Source organism: Pongo abelii, chromosome 9 (genome assembly GCF_028885655.2).
Source record: "Pongo abelii isolate AG06213 chromosome 9, NHGRI_mPonAbe1-v2.0_pri, whole genome shotgun sequence".
In the NCBI taxonomy this organism is placed as follows: domain Eukaryota; kingdom Metazoa; phylum Chordata; class Mammalia; order Primates; family Hominidae; genus Pongo; species Pongo abelii.
The window spans coordinates 110,108,970-110,127,479 of NC_071994.2; the positions used below are offsets into that span (position 1 = coordinate 110,108,970).

Consider the following 18,510-nt stretch of genomic DNA (forward strand, 5'->3'; position numbering starts at 1 on the left):
ATATTTGTGTTCACTAGGTGTTTGAGACCTAGATTATCCTAAATAGTCAAGAAAGCTAGATTGATGGTAGAAAATTACACTTACAACTTAATTTAATATTTTATTCCTTCCATTTTTCCCTCACCCGCAACCCAAGAATGCAGCTAAATAAGAAGATAAAGTGCCTAAGTGCTTAAAGAATCAGCAGGCAGCAGCCTCCTCCACCACAATTCGTATAGTTAGCCACCTGCAATAAGCTGCTGGAGAATCCCATCCACTCTCCTTCAGCAGGAAAGTTAGGTTTATACATTGCAGGTATACTTTTGGAGAAAAAAATTTAATTCAGAACAAAGGGGAAGATTGGTTTTCTTTGAAATGTGTTTACAATGGCAATAAGTTAACACAGAGAAAAAGAGAGAAAGACTTTATAGCTTGCAAACACTGTCAGGTCCACAAAGCATTTACTGATCTTTATATCAGGTGGAAACAATAAATATCTCTTCTCCAGCTTCCATGATAGAAACTCCCTCACATCTGTCTGAAGCTTCAAATGGAATTACAATAGTCTGTAGCTAAGATTTACTCTTTCCCTCCATCTCTGTTCCATTACAACCCAATCATCTCATCATTATCACTCCCTACAACAATGCTTTTGGAGGCATCTTCTTTTGTTAAGGAAGTAAAAGACATTTTCATTAGTTGTGGCAAATTTTAAAAAGATACAATAAGGGTAATTATGCCTACTCCTGACTTCTATTACGTGGTACTTTTAAATTCAGAATCTAATGACAGGGTCATCTCTCTCCCTCTCTCCTGCCCTATGAAATCAATAGTAGATTGGTAGATAAATACATAGATATAAATAGATAAATATAGATCTTTCAAATATCCTATTAAAATAAATTTGGGTTTATATGTGTAAATACTATGATAAAAACATAATTTGTAAGACTCTCTGCATCCTTTCCTTTTAAAAAAATAACAAACTCCTTAAGCCAAAAAGCAAATAATTGGTAAGACAACATTTAAAATCAAGACATGAATCATACACAAATTAAACCAATCACACAAGGGAAAGAAATGAAATTGGAAGAAGGCAAACAGACTCAGAGTGACCATGCACTGAGAGAATTTGGTCAATACTCATTATAAGATATTTATTTCCTTTTGTTAAGGTCTACATAAACCTACTGAATTAAGATAACAAGCTTCTTACTAGTACAATGACAGGTTTTTCTTAAATTTGCTGAAGGGGTAATATGAATTTTTCTTCCACAAGTTCTTGATTTCTCTTGGGAAGACTTTATACAAGAAAGAAGTTGGAAGAAAGATAAAATCTTTCTGAAATTTCATTCCTGAAATGTTTGAAACAGAATCACAAGAAAATACATGGCAGAGCAGTAGGTGGGGATATAGAATTCTAAGAATTTTCCCCAAATAACTGAGACATCTCAAATCCCTGGCACAGAAACAACAAATATCTGCTTAATAAAATACTATTGAACTTCTTTAAAATATAGTTAGATCATGTAGACAGAACTTATTTTTTCTTCCCAGTATATAATGTAAGTTGACTGGTGTAGAAGATCAAGCATTCAAGGAAAATACTTTTTTTTAATTGGGTTAATGACTGGAACTATTTTTTGCTCCACAGATTTGGGGTTCTGGCTCACGACACAGTAAAATTAAGCATGCGAGGGGGCATACAGTAAATATATGAAATAATAAAAATTAAAATAACAGGACATAATAATTATTTACATTTGCATATTCTCTGTTTTCCTACTTTGTTTTTGCTGCTGTTGATTTTATTTTTCTAAAGTGCATTTGTATTCCCTATCTTTTTTGGTTCTTACAACATTTGTGTGGTATACTTAAAATAAATATCTTTACATTCACTCTAAATTTACTCATTTAAAAAATATTTATTGCCCAGGCACGGTGACTCTCGCCTGTAATCCCAGAACTTTGGGAGGCCAAGGTGGGCAGATCACCTGAGGTCAGGAGTTCAAGACCAGCCTGGCCAACACGGCAAAACCCCATCTCTACTAAAAATACAAAAATTAGCCAGGCATGGTGGTGGGCACCTGTAATCCCAGCTAATCGGGAGGCTGAGGCAGGAGAATCACTTGAACCTGGGAGGCAGAGGTTGCAATGAGCTGAGATCGCAACACTACATACCAGCCTGGGCGACACAGTGAGATTCTGTCTCAAAAAAAAAAAAAAAAAAAAAATTGTTGCCCAGCCACAATGTGACAGGCATATTGTAGTCATAAAATTTTTCCGTATATAAAATAGATAAAAATCCTTGCTTGATGAAATTGATCAAAATACACCCAGAAAAGGAAAGAGAGCCAAGAAGCTACATTTGATGATATATGTCCTATTTGGTCTTATTTCACCTTCCACACTACCTTTCAACAGTATAAAATATATTTAAAATACCGACAAAATAGAGTCCTATTCACTTGGCTCCTAATACCTCGAGAGTTCCTTCCATTAGTGACCTTTCTACCAGTATCAAAAAAAGTGTCAAAAAGAGCTCTAACACTGAACAAAGTCATATCAGACATGGAGAGAATAAGAACAGGGGGGTGTGTGTGTGTGTGTGTGTGTGTGTGTGTCTGTGTGTACATACACAACTCGCATAAATATATAAACTTTTATAACTACATATATATGTATATAAAACACTTTTATAAGTAAAACAAAACAAGCTAATACAAACACAAATAAAAAAACAGTTCCCTCCATATGGTGTTCAATTTATAAACGCTTATTTTTAGGAGGATAGGAGAAAACCCGAAGTCTAAAGCTATTGATAAGACAATCCAAAAGTTATTTAAGCAGTGGATTATACAAATGAAACAATGTACTCTCCATGACTTGAGTATAAAATTACTGAAGGATGAATTAGTGACATTTCATACCTGATTTGACATCCCACAGTCAGTGCAGCTGCCATCATTAATACATATCTAGAGAACTGCAAATTGCATGGCAATTTAAATGTGATAATTGCTAGATATACAAAATTACTGGCCAATGACTAAGTTATAATGACAGAATCTAGACAAGAATGTAATAATAAATTGGGTATGAATAAAACCAAAATATGACAGTAACCTTTGCACTGTACTCCTATTCTGCCATATTCCTACATTCCCCTTGAGTATAAAGAAAGAAGTGTCCTCATTCTTAGGAAATAGGTTAGAGAATGCCTCTAAAGAGACCCTATCCTTGATCAAGTCTTATCTATCTCCAGTTTTTTTTACTTATCTTTTACCTTCAAACATGAATTTCCAACTCTAATAAACTTAGATTTAGCCTCACAGGTGCTGCTATCTCTATTTTTATCAAATGTCTTGAGTCAGAGATATATGCCGACAATATCCTTTGTTTACTCACCATATATTCCCTTTTTAAACTTTGTTAAATAGGTCTTTATCTCAGTTGCAGGATTGGCATCGCTTTTCTAAGGCCACTAGCAACCTCAATCATACTGGATTTGAAAAGACCATCCTTAAATTTCATTATTTTGCAAATATGAACCACTGGGTCCTTGCTCCCAGGTGCTCCCAGTCACCTCCCATCCTACAAACACACAAAAAAAAATCCTGTCACCTCTATTCTTTTTATTCTTTCTGTATATTTCCCCCTAATTCTCCATTGTTCTTAATTTTTTTTCTCTCTCACTCAGAGTGTTTGTCAATTTTCAAGATACTAGCTATCACCTCTAAAGTAACTATCTTCAACCACAAGCTCTTAGCCAGATTCCAATCCCATATCTTCAATCCTCTGTTTATTAAATCAACTGGCAGGCACTTAACTGAGCTTGGTGATTCAGTAAACAAACCCTTAAAGATCTCACAGTCCAGAGCTAATCATTTTTACTAAATTCAAAATATCCAACTCCAAAGCTATCATTATATTTCTCCCAAGTGCCACCTTCCCATTGCTGAATCTTGCACTTTTGTTAATGCCATGACAATTCTCAAACTCACCATCACGAGTTGGGTTCTCCAGGAAGCAGACTCTAAGAAGGAGATTAGCATGCAGGAAACTTATCAGGGAGTGTTCTTGGGATCAACAACCATGAAAAGGTAGAGAAGAAAGCAGAATTGGGCACAAGGAGAAGTTGGACTATGATGAAGACTCAATGGAAGTCTCGGCTGACCCTACATAGAGCTCTGATCTCAGAGTTCCCTAAATTAGAGTGAGAAGGCCTAGCTTTCTTATCGCATGGTGATTAATCATGAGAATGGGGCATGACTTTGAGCAAGGCCCCTCTCCTCAGGCCAGGCAATATAGAGAGAGGACTAATGATTGAGGGCTGACTGTCAACAGAACCCCTAGCATCTAGAGGAATGAGTCCTTCATTACTAAAGGGGCATCTAGGCAGTGAATCACGACGTCCACCACATTCACCAAAGCTTGAAATATATAAAATACTGAAAGGCATATGAGGTTTGGAGTTAAACAGAACAAGAGTCCAGCCTTATTTCCGTCAGTAATTAACTGTCATCATAGGCAAGTTACTCAACTTCTCTGAATCAAAATTTTCCTATGAGATTATTTTGAAAATTTAGTGATATGTATTATAAAAGCATTTGATAAATTCTGGCTCCATAGCAGTTGCTTAATATATGTTAATTCTCCTTCTCCCCTCCCCCATGAGTTATTTTTAAATATTATCTTTCTTTTCCAAGCCCTAAGACTTCCTCTGAAGTGACACTATACATCAATAAAGTTATATAAAGACCCTACCTCTAGCTAGGACTATTCTAGGTGCTGCAAAGCCCACAGTTAGCAACGCTGACAAGGTTCCTCCTTTGTGTAACTTAAATTATAAGAGGAAAGACAGGTAATAAATAGGTAAACTAGTAAATAAGAAGATAATTTCTGATAGTGAGGCTATGATGAAAAGAATAAATAAACAGTGATGTGAAACAGAATGGGTGTAGGAGGGATACTGTCTGATGAGGTGACACTGAGCTGAAAGCTGAAAACTAAGAGCCAATCTTGGGAGAACTGAGCAAAGGAAGTGGGTGGGGGACATTTCTGACATGAGGAATCGAACAATAGTCCTGAGGCAAAATGATGCTTGCTTGGCATATTCAAGGACTATATCATAGAACCATGAGTATACAGAGTACCACAAGATGAGGTTAGAGACATAGGCTCTTGATGTTCTCTGTTAATGTCCTATGACCATGGTAAGGCATCACCCCTGCATTAATATTGTGAGTATTTAATGGAACAAAATTCATGGAACACTAAGCACACTGCCCGATAATGGTAAGCACTCAACAAATAAATATTATTATTATCATCATTACTATAGCTTCAACTGATCTTTTTAGATACACACTGTACTTTGACCCTATGTCCTACACATTATACAAAACTAGAAAAGGTCAGCATAGAACAAGGGGCAGAGACAGACAGAGGGGCAGACAATAGCTGCTGTGGACATAATTTGGTAATTTTTTAAATGTGATTTTACATTTTTTAAATTTTTTTGGAGACAACTTCTCACTGTCACCCAAGCTGCCATTCAGTAGTGTGATCATAGCTCATTGCAGCCTTGACCACATGGGCTCAAGTGATCCTCTCACCCAGCCTCCTGAATATCCGGGACCACAGGTGCATGCCACTGTGCCCAGCTAATTCTCCAGTATTTTTGTAGAGACAAGATCTCACTATGCTGCCCAAGCTGGTCTCAAATTCCTGGGCTCAAGCGATCCTCCCATCTCAATCTCCCAAAGTGCTGAGATTACAGGTGTGATTTTACATTTTTAAATACAAAAATGACAATGTAAAATGTTTTTTCTGAGAGCCTCTACTTCATTCATGTGTTTAAAGTATACGGAATATATGCTGAATAAATTAGTAAGTGCTCATTTGATAATAAATGCTGTCTGAATTAATGAATGAATGTGAGAGGTAAGTGAATGAGTGAATAAACAAGAACCCGGTAAGATCGCATTTGTTTTTATGATTTCTGAAAGAGAACATCTTTTGTAAGTATATTACCCCTACAGAATAACCCCTAAATGTCATATGCCCAAAAATGTTGGAAATTTTTCCCATAAAAAGCATAAGAGCACCAAACAAGAACCATGACAAAAGGTATTATCTAGAGACTTTGCCAAAGATTGTGGCTAGAGGTAATTGAAAGTATCAGGATAACTGGTAAGAAGGTGTTAGAGAACGGCACCAAAACCTATTGATCGTATGCTATAGTCCAAATACTGTGCTAGGTATTACTATACTTTTAATCTTCATAATCCTATGAATTGTTAACCTCATTTTATACACAAGAAACTGATCCTCAGAGAGGCGAATTTATCCAATGATGCCCAAGATAACACGAAGAGTTTGCCAGACTGCAAATCTCCTCTTTTCCCAGAATGTACAGAGTTAAAGAACCTGAAGGAATATTTTGTTTTACAAGAAGTGAAGCAGCACAACGAAGTCATGAGTAATAGTAAACACAATGTCTTCCATTCACTGTTCACATTTTATTACATATTTACTCTTGAGTGAGAGATTAGTGAGACAGATGTGATTTCAGAGATGGGAAGTGGAGACAAAAGTTATTCCCCCAAAGTCAAATTGGAACAAAAATCAGAATGCAGCATTTATTGAGTTGCAGGATCAGCCTCCAACCATTCTGTGCATGTACATACACAAATCGGCTGACAGGCATTTTTCAGGGAAAACAAGACAAGCACATTCACCAAATTATACAGAAGTCTAAAAGATAGGAAAATGGTTTTGTTAAAATCTACTCACAATATCTTTCCCTTGCCTAAGAGACTCCCTGGTGGAATATGAGAAATGGTATGCACATTAATTTGGTCAGACCACAAAGACCATTTACTTCCTCAGTGCTTCTACGTACAGCAGGTTTGCTGTTATCAAGCACTTGATTATCTAAAACACTGCCCACACCAGGATGTTCACACAATCTATAGCAGAGTGATAGTTAATACTCATAAGGACAACACTGAGGCACTGAAACACACAGGTGAACCTTTGGGATTATGAAGGACTGACTAACAAATTTAAAATCCTTTCACTCTTAAGTGTACTTCATAGAACTTCATCTGCTCTCTTACAAATCAGTACTGCATATGTGATAGCTCACTTAGAATCTTTGATTCACCAGAACGAATTTCTACCTTTTTAAGTAAGAAAATACCCACTGCACTCTCCAACACAACCTGAAATGTTTTGGTGGTCACCGCTACTCTAAAACCCAGACTGTCTTATACTCAAGAAGTGATGTATCAAGTCTGAGCCAAGAAAACCTTACAGTATACCAACTACTCATTGGAACCATAAAAAAATGCATGAATGATATAGCTAAATATCCTTGGGCTTTTCAAGGATTAGTCCTAACTTTGAAAGCATGATGTAAATACTAATCAAGCAGTTAATTAGAACGGAGTTTCTCAAAGACTAACTAGTTACCAGGTTACCTGATTCTGGTTTAGAAGTGGGGTAAACAAATCAGCTACTCCAAGAGAGTGAACTCAATAGTGAAAGAATGCTCTAGATATATTCTAAATAGTCTTAATTTCAGATCGGTGTTCAAACAGAAAGGCTAGAAATGCCTTTGGATTATTGCAGTATTCCCCATTTGGACATTCACTCATTATTCCGTAAGACATAACCCTCCACTCCAATGGATTGTCCCCAAACACCTCAAGCTCAGTCTGACATATAGGCCTTCTAATGTATAAACAATACTGTCATTGCTTTATACCTCTGAATGTCATACTCATCTTCCCAACTTGATCTACATATTCATTATCTCCAACCTCAACTGGGCCATTAAAAAACACCCAATAACACTTCTTCCTATTCCTAGGCAGTTCTCTTCCCCAATCTTTAAATAAGCAATTTCTAACTTTACACTTTTTTCAAGGATACTATCCCTCCCTGTGCCACTATTGTGTCCACTAATGATTATTGTAAGATAGATATATGGATATGCTGGTTTGTAGAATTTTATTTAATAGAATGTTTGGTAATATAGGATTTCTTACATGCTAAAATAATAATGAACAACATAGCATGATAGATTTACTGTCCCTCTATCTTACAGATACACATTTCTTTAGGAGATAATATTGACACCCTTGTAAGTGGCAGCACATCAGCAACCCCAAATAACTGTTGTGTCTACAGGCATTTTAAGATAATCATACTATCCGGCCTGGTGCGGTGGCTCACACCTGTAATCCCAGCACTTTGGGAGGCCAAGGCAGGCAGATCACCTGGGGTCAGGAGTTCAAAACCAGCCCAGCCAACATGGTGAAACCCCTACTAAACATACAAAAATTAGCCAGGCATGGTAGTGTGTGCCTGTAATTCCAGCTACCCAGGAGGTTAAGGCAAGAGAATCGCTGGAACCTGGTGGGCAGAGGCTGCAGTGAGCCAAGATTGTGCCACTGTACTCCAGCTTGGGCAACAGAACAAGACTCCATCTCAAAAAAAAAAAAGATAATCATACTACCCAAAGTGAGAGGCAATTTGCATAAAATCTACAGATTATTACGAAGTCCAAAATAAAATGTCAGGTAGGAGAATGTTTAGAAAATCTTAACGCATTCTAAAAAATAATGTTATAACTATATCCCCATTTATGTCTGAGAAAAAGTTACAAACAGAACAGTCAGATAAAATAATCAATTAAAAATCACAAAATCATTAAGGCCAAAAGAGCAGTATCAAATACATCATAAACTACACAAGGATTTATTCAATCATTTATTCATTCTTTTAACAAACATTTATTGAGTGCCTTTATAATTCAGATACTCTGCTAGGCATGGGCATACATAGATAAATAAGACAGGATTTCCATCTCAAAGAGGCAGAATAAACCAAAATCAAGGTACAATACAATAAGTCCCATAATGGAGATGTGAGTGATAACTTAGGATTCTATAGGGGAAAAAATGGAGCAACAGAAATCAGGATATATATATATACATGTGCGTGCGTACATAAAAAGTCAGAAAAACCATCCTCTCCCAGTATTAAGTTGGAGGGTTCATGTATGAAGAAGCATAGACATAAAGCAACAAGGAATGGAAGGATGTTTTAGAACATTCTGATTTTTGCCATTGGCCACAGTAGACTCACGCATAACAAATATTATACAGTGAAAGGAAAATGAGTCAAGTGGACTTTATGGACTTACAATTAAGGTAACATCAGGACCTCCACACAGATAACTTCCTTTCATGATAGATTATTAGAGTTGTCTGCAAATACAAATTCTTCAAATGTTGGATCACCATTTATTTACTTGGAGAATTCAATGAGAGACCCCCACCCAACTTCACCATTGAATGAATGGCTAAGGATGCAGAGATTAGCAAGCATTAATGTTAGTGTCATATTTTGGTAAGGTTTGAGAGGCGGCCCTATATATCTGATATCTGAACCTCCTATTGTTTTCTTTCTAGAAAAAAAAAATTCTAGCATCCAGATCTGTTTTTTCTCCCTTTACCTTTTTAATTTTTCATTGGCATGTAAACAAATCACTCCTCCAAAATGAACCAGTAGATGGAGCATTTGAGAAATGTTGTGTCAATCTCACTCTGAAAAACACAAATGCTGGTGATAATGTCAAATTCACCCTCACAACCACCCTTCTTTTCTTCTACAATCCCCAATCTTTTCAAATATCTGTTTCTCTGTTTTGGAAAAAGGGATCACAAGATACTTATAGTAATGACATGTGAACTACTGAACATAAACATGAGCAGTTAACAAAACATCCTCGGGAAAAATGGGCAGAGTCCACAGATAATTAAAGCTACAAATGGTGAAACCTCAAATACCTTCTACCATACAACCAATAAGATTATCTTGACCACAAAAGATACAGCCATAGGATGTGGGGATAACAGCACCAATTCACCACCTTTATCCCTGTCCCAGTTAAGGTAATAGTTGTCTGGGATACATTAATCCCAAAGGAAGCGACTTTCAGGATCATTCTTTCCAAAAATCAGCCCATAGAGCTCACTGCTCAGTAGTCCTCAAGGTATGGAATTCAGTCACCTCTAGACATACCTTCAACATGCTCGTGCTGAGCAATTACCTGGAGTTTTGTTCAAAATGTAGTCTGGGCCACTCCCTGGAACTATCCAACTGGATCTTCTGAGGATGAGGCCCAGGAATCTGCATTCTAACAATTTTCCTCAGGTATGTCTTGTGTTCAATGAAGCTTGAGAGCTACTAGATTAAATGAAGAACTGTTTAATAAGCCTCAAATAAAGCCTGCTCTGGAAGTGATGTCTCACTATTTATAAGAACGTTTACTCTTTCTCAATTCCCTACAACAACCCCAGCAAATTTCCCGCCTTCCGAGATATTTCCCACTGCCCTACTTCCTAAATGACTCTAGTCCTCAATGTTATAAGGTACTCTGAGCTAACAGCACGTAATTCTAGATCTTCAGATCTGTCCTGAAGTGATGTTTAAAGGCCATAATTATGTCATTTCCATCTCCTAGTAGTGCATTTTTGGCAACAGTAGCCTACTTGTTGACAAACATTTCTTCTTATTTAACAGAGAATTGTGCAGAAAATATAAGCAATCCAGACTGTAGAAGAGTCATTACATTTACCTAACTTCTTAAAATATTATATAAATGGACGACTCAGAGTCCAAGGAGGAGGATACTGTTCTATCTGCTCTTTTTGTAAAATGACTTCCTTCTGAAGTTTTGCTTTAAATAGCAGGTGTAAGCAAAATTCAAACAGGTTCACACACTTGAATATGTCTATCACAGGCTGGATGAAAAATCTAAATATTTTGGTTTATGGAACCAAATATACCACCAAAAAAAATCAAACACAAAAGAAACATTAACAAAATTGAACAATTAAACAAAAACACGTATTTACTTCTCTTGAGCACTTTCATACTTTTTTTGAGATGCTGCCTTGCTCCGTCGCCCAGGCTGGAGTGCAGTAGCATGATCTCGGCTCACTGCGACCTCCCCGTCCTGGGTTCAAGCTATTCTCCTGCCTCAGCCTCCCAAAGTGCTGGGATTACAGGCGTGAACCACTGCGCCTGGCCCTCCTGAGCATTTTATTGAACAACCATACTAAGCTAAACACAAGTTAAACATAAGAATATCAAGGACAGAGGCTTTAAATGTTAAACTAACCCACTGCCTCATGCATCGAACAAACGGCCCGTGAAGAAAGCCTGCTCAGTAGATAGCCCTTGCAAATATTCTCCCAGCCTATGTGCCTACATGTGTGTGAAATCTCAAAAAAGAAAATTATACCTTCCTAGTAACTCAGGATCAACAATGTATGTGTCAAATGACAGTGCATTTATTTTCCTATCATATTCAATAAAATATTTATATTATGTTTTATTTTACTTACAGCTCTGTATAATTAACAGCAACAAGATAAAAAAGTGAACAAAAAGACTAATGATGACATAGATGGGAAAAATATACAATAGTACTCAAGTACTTCACCTACGCATCTCAGAGTCCTTAAAGGTAAATAAACTATACACTAAAAAGGAATATATAATCAGGAATATATAACATACATTAAATATATATTTTTAATATATATTAAATATATATTTTTTATATATATTAAATATATATTAAATATATATTTTTTATATATATTAAATATATATATTAAATATATATTTTTTATATATATTAAATATATAAAAATATATAATATATACACATATATTTATAATACATATATATTTAATATATAATACATATAAATATATATATTTAATATATATAAGGAATATATAATATAAAATACTATAACATACAGTCAGAAGTGTCTGACTTCTAATTACAAACCTAATAATCACTGATGTCATTTCTCATTGTCAAAATGTATCTTTAAAGTGAAAGTTCTACTCTTCAGAAGGCTGAGGCAGGAGCAAGACCCTATCACAAAAAGAAAAAGACAAAAGAAAGCCTAGCAATTGAACCAATAGCCAAACAAGAACAGAGCACCATAAAATATAAACAGCGTTAGCTATGTAATTGTCGCATCTCACTATCAAGGCCTTTGAACACACATACAGATTAGTTTGAATGCAGTAGATGAAGAATGCTTGGAATTCTCAGGCAAATGAAATAAACAACTTCTCTTTCACCTACAATTTTTCTAATTTAAAATTAACTTGTCATGAAATATCTACATTCTACCAAATATATATGTTCTTGTATTTTTATAGAATTTATAAAGTAGTTTTCATATTGCCACACAGCAGTCAGTAATCTGATGGAAATGTTTGGATCTGCAATTTTTATATGTCTGTGTACACACATGAGTCATACCCAGGGGCCAAAAAGGGACTCCAGTTTTAATTTTTTTAATGGATTGTCTGGGCTATGGCGACAAAATACAGTGCTTCTTATCACTTTTTTTTTTTTTTTTTTTTTTTTGGTACTTGACATCTGTTAACCTATTCTATAAACTTTTCCAATTAGGTGACTAGCAAGTGAATTATTGAGAAAAAAAAGAAAAAAAATTTAGATCACTTTGAGGCATTCAAATTCAGTTAAAATTAATAGATCTCACCCTGAAACTATCATCTTTTGAAGAATATTGCTCCTTATTCACAACAAATCTACAAGGTAGTTATTATTCCTAATTCACAAAAGAGGAAACTAAGGCTCAGAGAAGATAAGAGTTAGCTTTCCCAGGGACTCATACTTAGTAAGGGGCTCAGCAGAGGATTACTCAAACCTAAATTTGTCAGACTCCAAAACTTTGTGCTTTCAACTCTGTCATGTTGTTTCTAAATGATTAGGGATAAGGTAAAGAAAGGCAACAGATTGCCATTAAATTCTGATTTCAGATTATAGTATCTATTTTCAACAAATGTGAAAACATTAAACAACTGAAATATACTTTATATAATTTATAATGGTAATGAATCTGTTTCTATAACTTTGTTAGCCAAATTAAGCCCCAAATTTAAAAAGCTTTAATTAAACTACCTAAATTTGTCCAATAGCCTACCTTACGAATACATTTTTTACATTTTTCATTGTCTACATGTTAGTTACACACATACTTTCTAAGGTTTTTTTTTCAGGGTTTATACATGTCAGAGAGCTCATTTTATTTAACATCAACAGAATCTAAATATGTATTTTATGCCTTTTCATTCTTTCCTCGACATGTATTAAGATAATTTCCTTCCCCAAAATAATAATTTATGCTTTTTTGTCACTTGAATCTAAGCTTCCCCCTTCATTTTTTCCTATTCACTGGTCTCTGTTTCTTGAACAGCTCCACAAGTCAGTAGCTCTCCTCTCCTTATTTGCCACTCCTCCAATTCTGTCACTTTTTTTTCCCTGACATTCTGCTCTCTAAAGCTTCTGAGGTCTTCAAAGCCACTTGCAATGTTCTCTGTCAAGAAACCTAGAGAAGCCTTGCCCTTATATGAATCTAGTGGTGTATCTTCACTGACAGGCTGACACCAGCAAACCCAAAATTGATGTCGCAGTGATAGGGTAACTAAGCAACTCTCATTTAAGAATAAAATCCAAATAAATAAGTTGCTAAGTTCACCCTTGATGTGAAATCCCCAGCTGTTGCTTAATATGTATTCCCAAGTATTATATTATTTTAAAATAAAGAATGTAATAAATGATTTATACATCTTCAATCAGGTCTTAAGGTCTTGAGGGTTTTTGTTTGTTTTGTTTTGGAGACAGTCTCTCGCTGTCACCCAGGGTCTGGAGTGCAGTGGTGTGATCTCAGCTCACTGCAACTTCCGCCTCCCGGGTTCAAGCGATTCTCCAGCCTCAGCCTCCCAAGTAGCTGGGATTACAGGCGTGCATCATCATGCCTTGCTAATTGGAGGGTTATTTTTGTTATTATGGCTGCACCCCAGAGATGCACAATGAACAAAACTACCCAAAGTGAATGACAAATAAAACTTCCCCTAGATTTCGCCAAGACAATTGGAGTTCTTATGTTTTCCCTTTATATAGTTTCATTAAAATAAAGATAATGATTAAAGAAGTTCCATGAAATCAAAGACTAGATATGTTTTGTTCAGCATTTGTCTTTCCAAATGCTCTGCACAATACCTGCCACATAAATACTACAATATTTTTAAATAATTGGGTGGATTAAATAGCATTTTGGTGCCCCTATCTTAAAAGGTAAACTACTTTCCTCAAAAGTTTTAAAACTTATAATATATGCCATGTTTTCCTTTTTTTTTTTTTTTTTTTTTTTTTTTTGAGACAGAGTCTAGCTCTGTCACCAGGCTGGAATGCAGTGGCGCAATCTCGGCTCACTGCAACCTCTGCCTCCTGGGTTCAAGCAATTCTCCTGCCTCAGCCTCCCGAGTAGCTGGGACTACAGGTGCATGCCACCATGCCCAGCTAATTTTTGTATTTTTAGTAGAGACGGGGTTTCACCATGTTGGCCAGGATGGTCTCAATCTCTTGACCTAGTGATCTGCCTGCCTCGGCCTCCCAAAGTGCTGGGATTACAGGCATGAGCCACCACGCCTGGCCCATGTTTCCCTTTCATATGCCAATATGACAGTTTGTCCAAAGCCTGGGAAATCCCAGACATTTAAAGTAATGTGTCCAGAGATATGTAAGTTTCTCATTGTTCAAGGCAAAATTAGAATCAGATCTCCCGAATTCTGGAATTTTTTTTCAATTTCACCAATACAACTTACTCTTATTAAATAGTATTAGAAATTATTATAACCTTTATACTCAACATCAGTGCATCTTAAAGTGACTATTAAGCATCAAAAACCTGAGTTTGGATATCCCATGGGTCAAATAACTAGTTTAATAAATAAATTTTCATTTTTCTATTTGCAAATTATTCTGAATAAAGAAGAAATCCCAAGTGACTGAGACATGCCATGATGAGACAACTGACAAAACAGGAGCTTCCATGGCAAGTACAGTTTCTCCTGAAGTATATCGTGATGGCATGCAAGAAAGCTCACAACATTCAAAACAACTAGAAATTCCCATCTAAAAAGGCTCTGGTAATGGCTACTCTCAGCGGTTCAAAAACAAAAAAACGTCCAGCTTTCATGACAGAATAGAGAGGACATAATCCATCTCCTGAAGAGTATTCAAAGAAGTTTCAAATCCTGACAATGTCAAAAAATGAATCTACTAGAACTTTTTGAGATAGTGTTCTAACTTGCCAAATAAAAGAAAATAAGGACTACCCAGAAATAAGTCACTGCTTTGAAATATAATCTCTCTCTTTTATTTGTGTCACTAAGTCTATTGGTGATACGGTTAACCAAGGAGAATTTTTCTATGCATGTGTTATGTTGAAAATGTTTACACTATATTCACCTGTATGTTCTCAGCATCCACCTGACAGACCCTTTTCATAATAGAAAAGAACTATGGCATGGAAAGTATACATAGCTGTTGCATTTATTTGATCATCACAATTATTTTCAAATTGCTTATTCTGAAAACCATTCTCTGGATACATTCTTTTCACCCAGCAAAAAGCCAGTCATTCAAATTTAACTTATAAAAGTAACCATCAGAGATTATTTCCTTCCTCTTATTCTGGCAGAAAATACTGCATTTTTCAGTTTCTTTTATCTACTCCTCATGTAAGTTGTTGAAAACAGTCTTAGTTTAAATTAGCATTATCAGAGGCATTGACATTACTTTTTACAAATCTGTAAATTCTCTTAGGCAAAAAAAAAAAAAAAACCTCCAAGGTTATATCAACAATTATCCCCAAACTAATCATTATCTTTAGCTAAATCATTTCATTAAATAAGAATCTGTTGTACTAAATAACTATTTTATTGCACAAATGTTGCTTTAAGTACTGACACAAGCCTACAGATGCTCGGGGTCATTGGACTCCTGTTGTAAATAAATATTTTCAACAATTTGCAACATCAAACAGTTTATAAAATTACGCTTCCTGGGAAATATTGGCAGGGAAGAACAGCAAACAGTAGCCAATCTATTCTGAGGATTGCTTTCTAGGTTAATGATGAAAGAAAAAGTGGCAGAAAGATATATCAAATAGGAAAATACACAAGAATAGGAAGATGACTGTTTCTCAATATGTGTTCTTAAGAATTAAATTAGTTCAAAATAATGTAATAAGTGATTTATACATCTTCAATCAGGTCTCGTAAAAGAAAAAAATCATTCTCCATTAATACAAGTGCCACAAGAATATTTGTAGAACTGCCTGGTACCAGTACTCAGTCCCCTCAGGGTTCCACTCCTTAGGTCCCTCCTACCATCATCTGCAGTAGTAATCTCAAAAGAGAGACTCAACAGTAATCAAACAAGATCAACGTTCAGATTAATTTTGGAAACTTCAAAAAAGTAAAAGTCCTAGGGGTGGGTAGGTGAAAGCGCTGTCAGGAGGAGTTAAAGCTCTTGTATCCAAGGTCAGGGTGAGGATACAAGATGGGTGGAGGTTTGACGCTGAATCTTTTTCAAATTCTGTCTGCAACAGAGTGGATTCCTTCAAAACAGAGCTCTCCCAGACAGGGTAAGATTGGATCAGAGGTCTGGCATTCCTGCAAGAGGTAAAAGCCAAGGGTAGCTGAAATGCCTGGGCAGGAATAAGGCAGGAGTACTCTGGAAGGACGCCTACAACCAGGGGGAGTTTGGTGTACACCTGAAACTGCTGATACAGACATCCCAAAATGAGCACAAGTTTGGAGAGGCATTTATTCATTCCACAAATATTTAGGAAGGGCCTAATATAAAGAAGTCATCAAAAAATGAGAGAGAAAGCACTAGAGAATCAATTGAAGAGAGAGTAAAGCATGAGGTACAGGTGCAAGAAGAACAGAGCGGTTTAAATAGCTAATGTGAGAGAGAAAGCACTAGAGAATCCATTGAAGAGAGAGTAAAGGATGAGGTACAGGTGCAAGAAGTACAGAGCAGTTTAAATAGCTAATGTATGCGAAGCTTAATAGCTAGGTGATGAGTTAGTAGGTGCAGCAAACCACCATGGCACACGTTCTGTACCTATGTAACAAATCTGCACATCCTGCACATGTATCCCGGGACTTTAAATTAAATTTTTTAAAAAAGAAAATCAGACACCAGGTTTACCCAGAGAAGAATAAATGCCTAGTGGATAAGAAGGGAAAAAAAAAAGCTACGGGGTGAGGACAACTCGAGATTAGAGATTTCTTCAACAGAAGGCAACTCAGAAAAGTATCTGGCAAAAAATATCTGAAGATGTGAGAAAAAGGATGCAACATAGAATGCAGATAGCCTGTGGAATTCAAAGATGTCAGAGAAGGTCACGCTAAGACCAAGAGAGTGTGGGAAATAAGGAGAGGAAGGGTTTCCTGGAAGGGGTTGGGTTTCCTTTGGGATGCTGGAGAACAGGATGAAAGACAGGGAAGCCGAACTGCAGAACACAGTGCCTGGGAAAGTTTAGGGGAAAGAAAACAGGTGGGTGTGAAGCAGCACTGGGGCTGTCCAGGGGGAACAGTGGTGAAGTAGGGTTCAAGGCTAGAGGTGGGCAGACAGGCCCTCGAATCAGGATACCCCAAAGGAGTGGAATCTTATTCCTTCCCAGTGCTGTAGTCCCCTCTTCCGCCCTAGCCTAGGGGATCCTCTGTCGCCCGGAGCCACTGGAACCCTAGGCCGGGCAGGGTGAGGCCGGGCCGCCCCCCAGCGGTCGGGCTCTGCGCTCGCGCCCCGGCTCGCCCAGCGCCAACTTTACCGATCCGCGTTCTCTCTCCCGAAGGCGGTCCCCCCTTCCGCCCCCCGCTCACCGAGGGCGCCGTCAGGCGGCTGATGCTCTCGCCCAGCGAATCCAGGTTGACCCGCCTCCGGCGTTGCACCCTCCTGGCCCCGGCAGTGGCGGCGGCGGCGGCGGCAGAAGCAGCCGGGGCCGGGGCGGCAGCAGCGGCAGCGGCAGCGGCAGCGGCAGCGGCGGCCGGGCTGGGCTCCAGCGGCCCGGGCGGGCTCCGGCTGCCATTCCAGCAGAGCCTAGACAGGGGGCACTCCCCCTCCTCCTCCGGGCTGGTCTCCAGGTAGTCAGAGCCCAGGGAGCTGAAGGACTCGGACGAAATCTTCCTTCGAGACATGCTGCCGGCGGCGCTGCAGCGGCCGAGGCGGTGGCGGCGAGGACGCGAGCGGCGGCGGAGGCGGCGGTGGCGGGACCGGCAAGCGGCAACGTTAAGCGCGTCGGGGCCGCGGGGCGCTGCGGTCGCGCTCGGCGGGGCGGGAGTCCCCGGGGCCGCGGAGCCCCCCGAGCCGGCTGCTCATGGCGGGAACTTGGGGCGCCGCCGCACCTTGGGGCCCGGGCTCGGCGGCGGCGCCGGGCTGGGCTGGGGGCCGCCGCCGCCTCTGCTGCTGCTCGCGCGGCGCCGCCTCAGCGCCCGCCTCGGCGCATCGCCGTGCGCCGCGCTCCCGCTCACGGGGAGGCTCCGAGAGTGTGTGACCGCGGTCGGCGGGGCGGGGAGGGCTGCGGCCCAAGCAGAAGGGGAGGC

The 18,510-nt window shown here is 38.3% G+C and overlaps 1 protein-coding gene across 1 annotated transcript in view; it reads right to left on the bottom strand.

Annotated features, from left to right (window-relative positions):
* Positions 1 to 18,115, bottom strand: part of GUCY1A2 (guanylate cyclase 1 soluble subunit alpha 2) — a 358,031-nt gene extending 339,916 nt beyond the window's left edge. Inside the window, exon 1 of the mRNA XM_002822429.6 lies at positions 17,791 to 18,115. Within this exon, the coding sequence (XP_002822475.3) occupies positions 17,791 to 18,105 (315 nt within the window). The 5' untranslated portion in view covers positions 18,106 to 18,115. The remainder of the gene's footprint in view (positions 1 to 17,790) is intronic.
* Between the last annotated feature and the right edge of the window lie 395 nt (positions 18,116 to 18,510).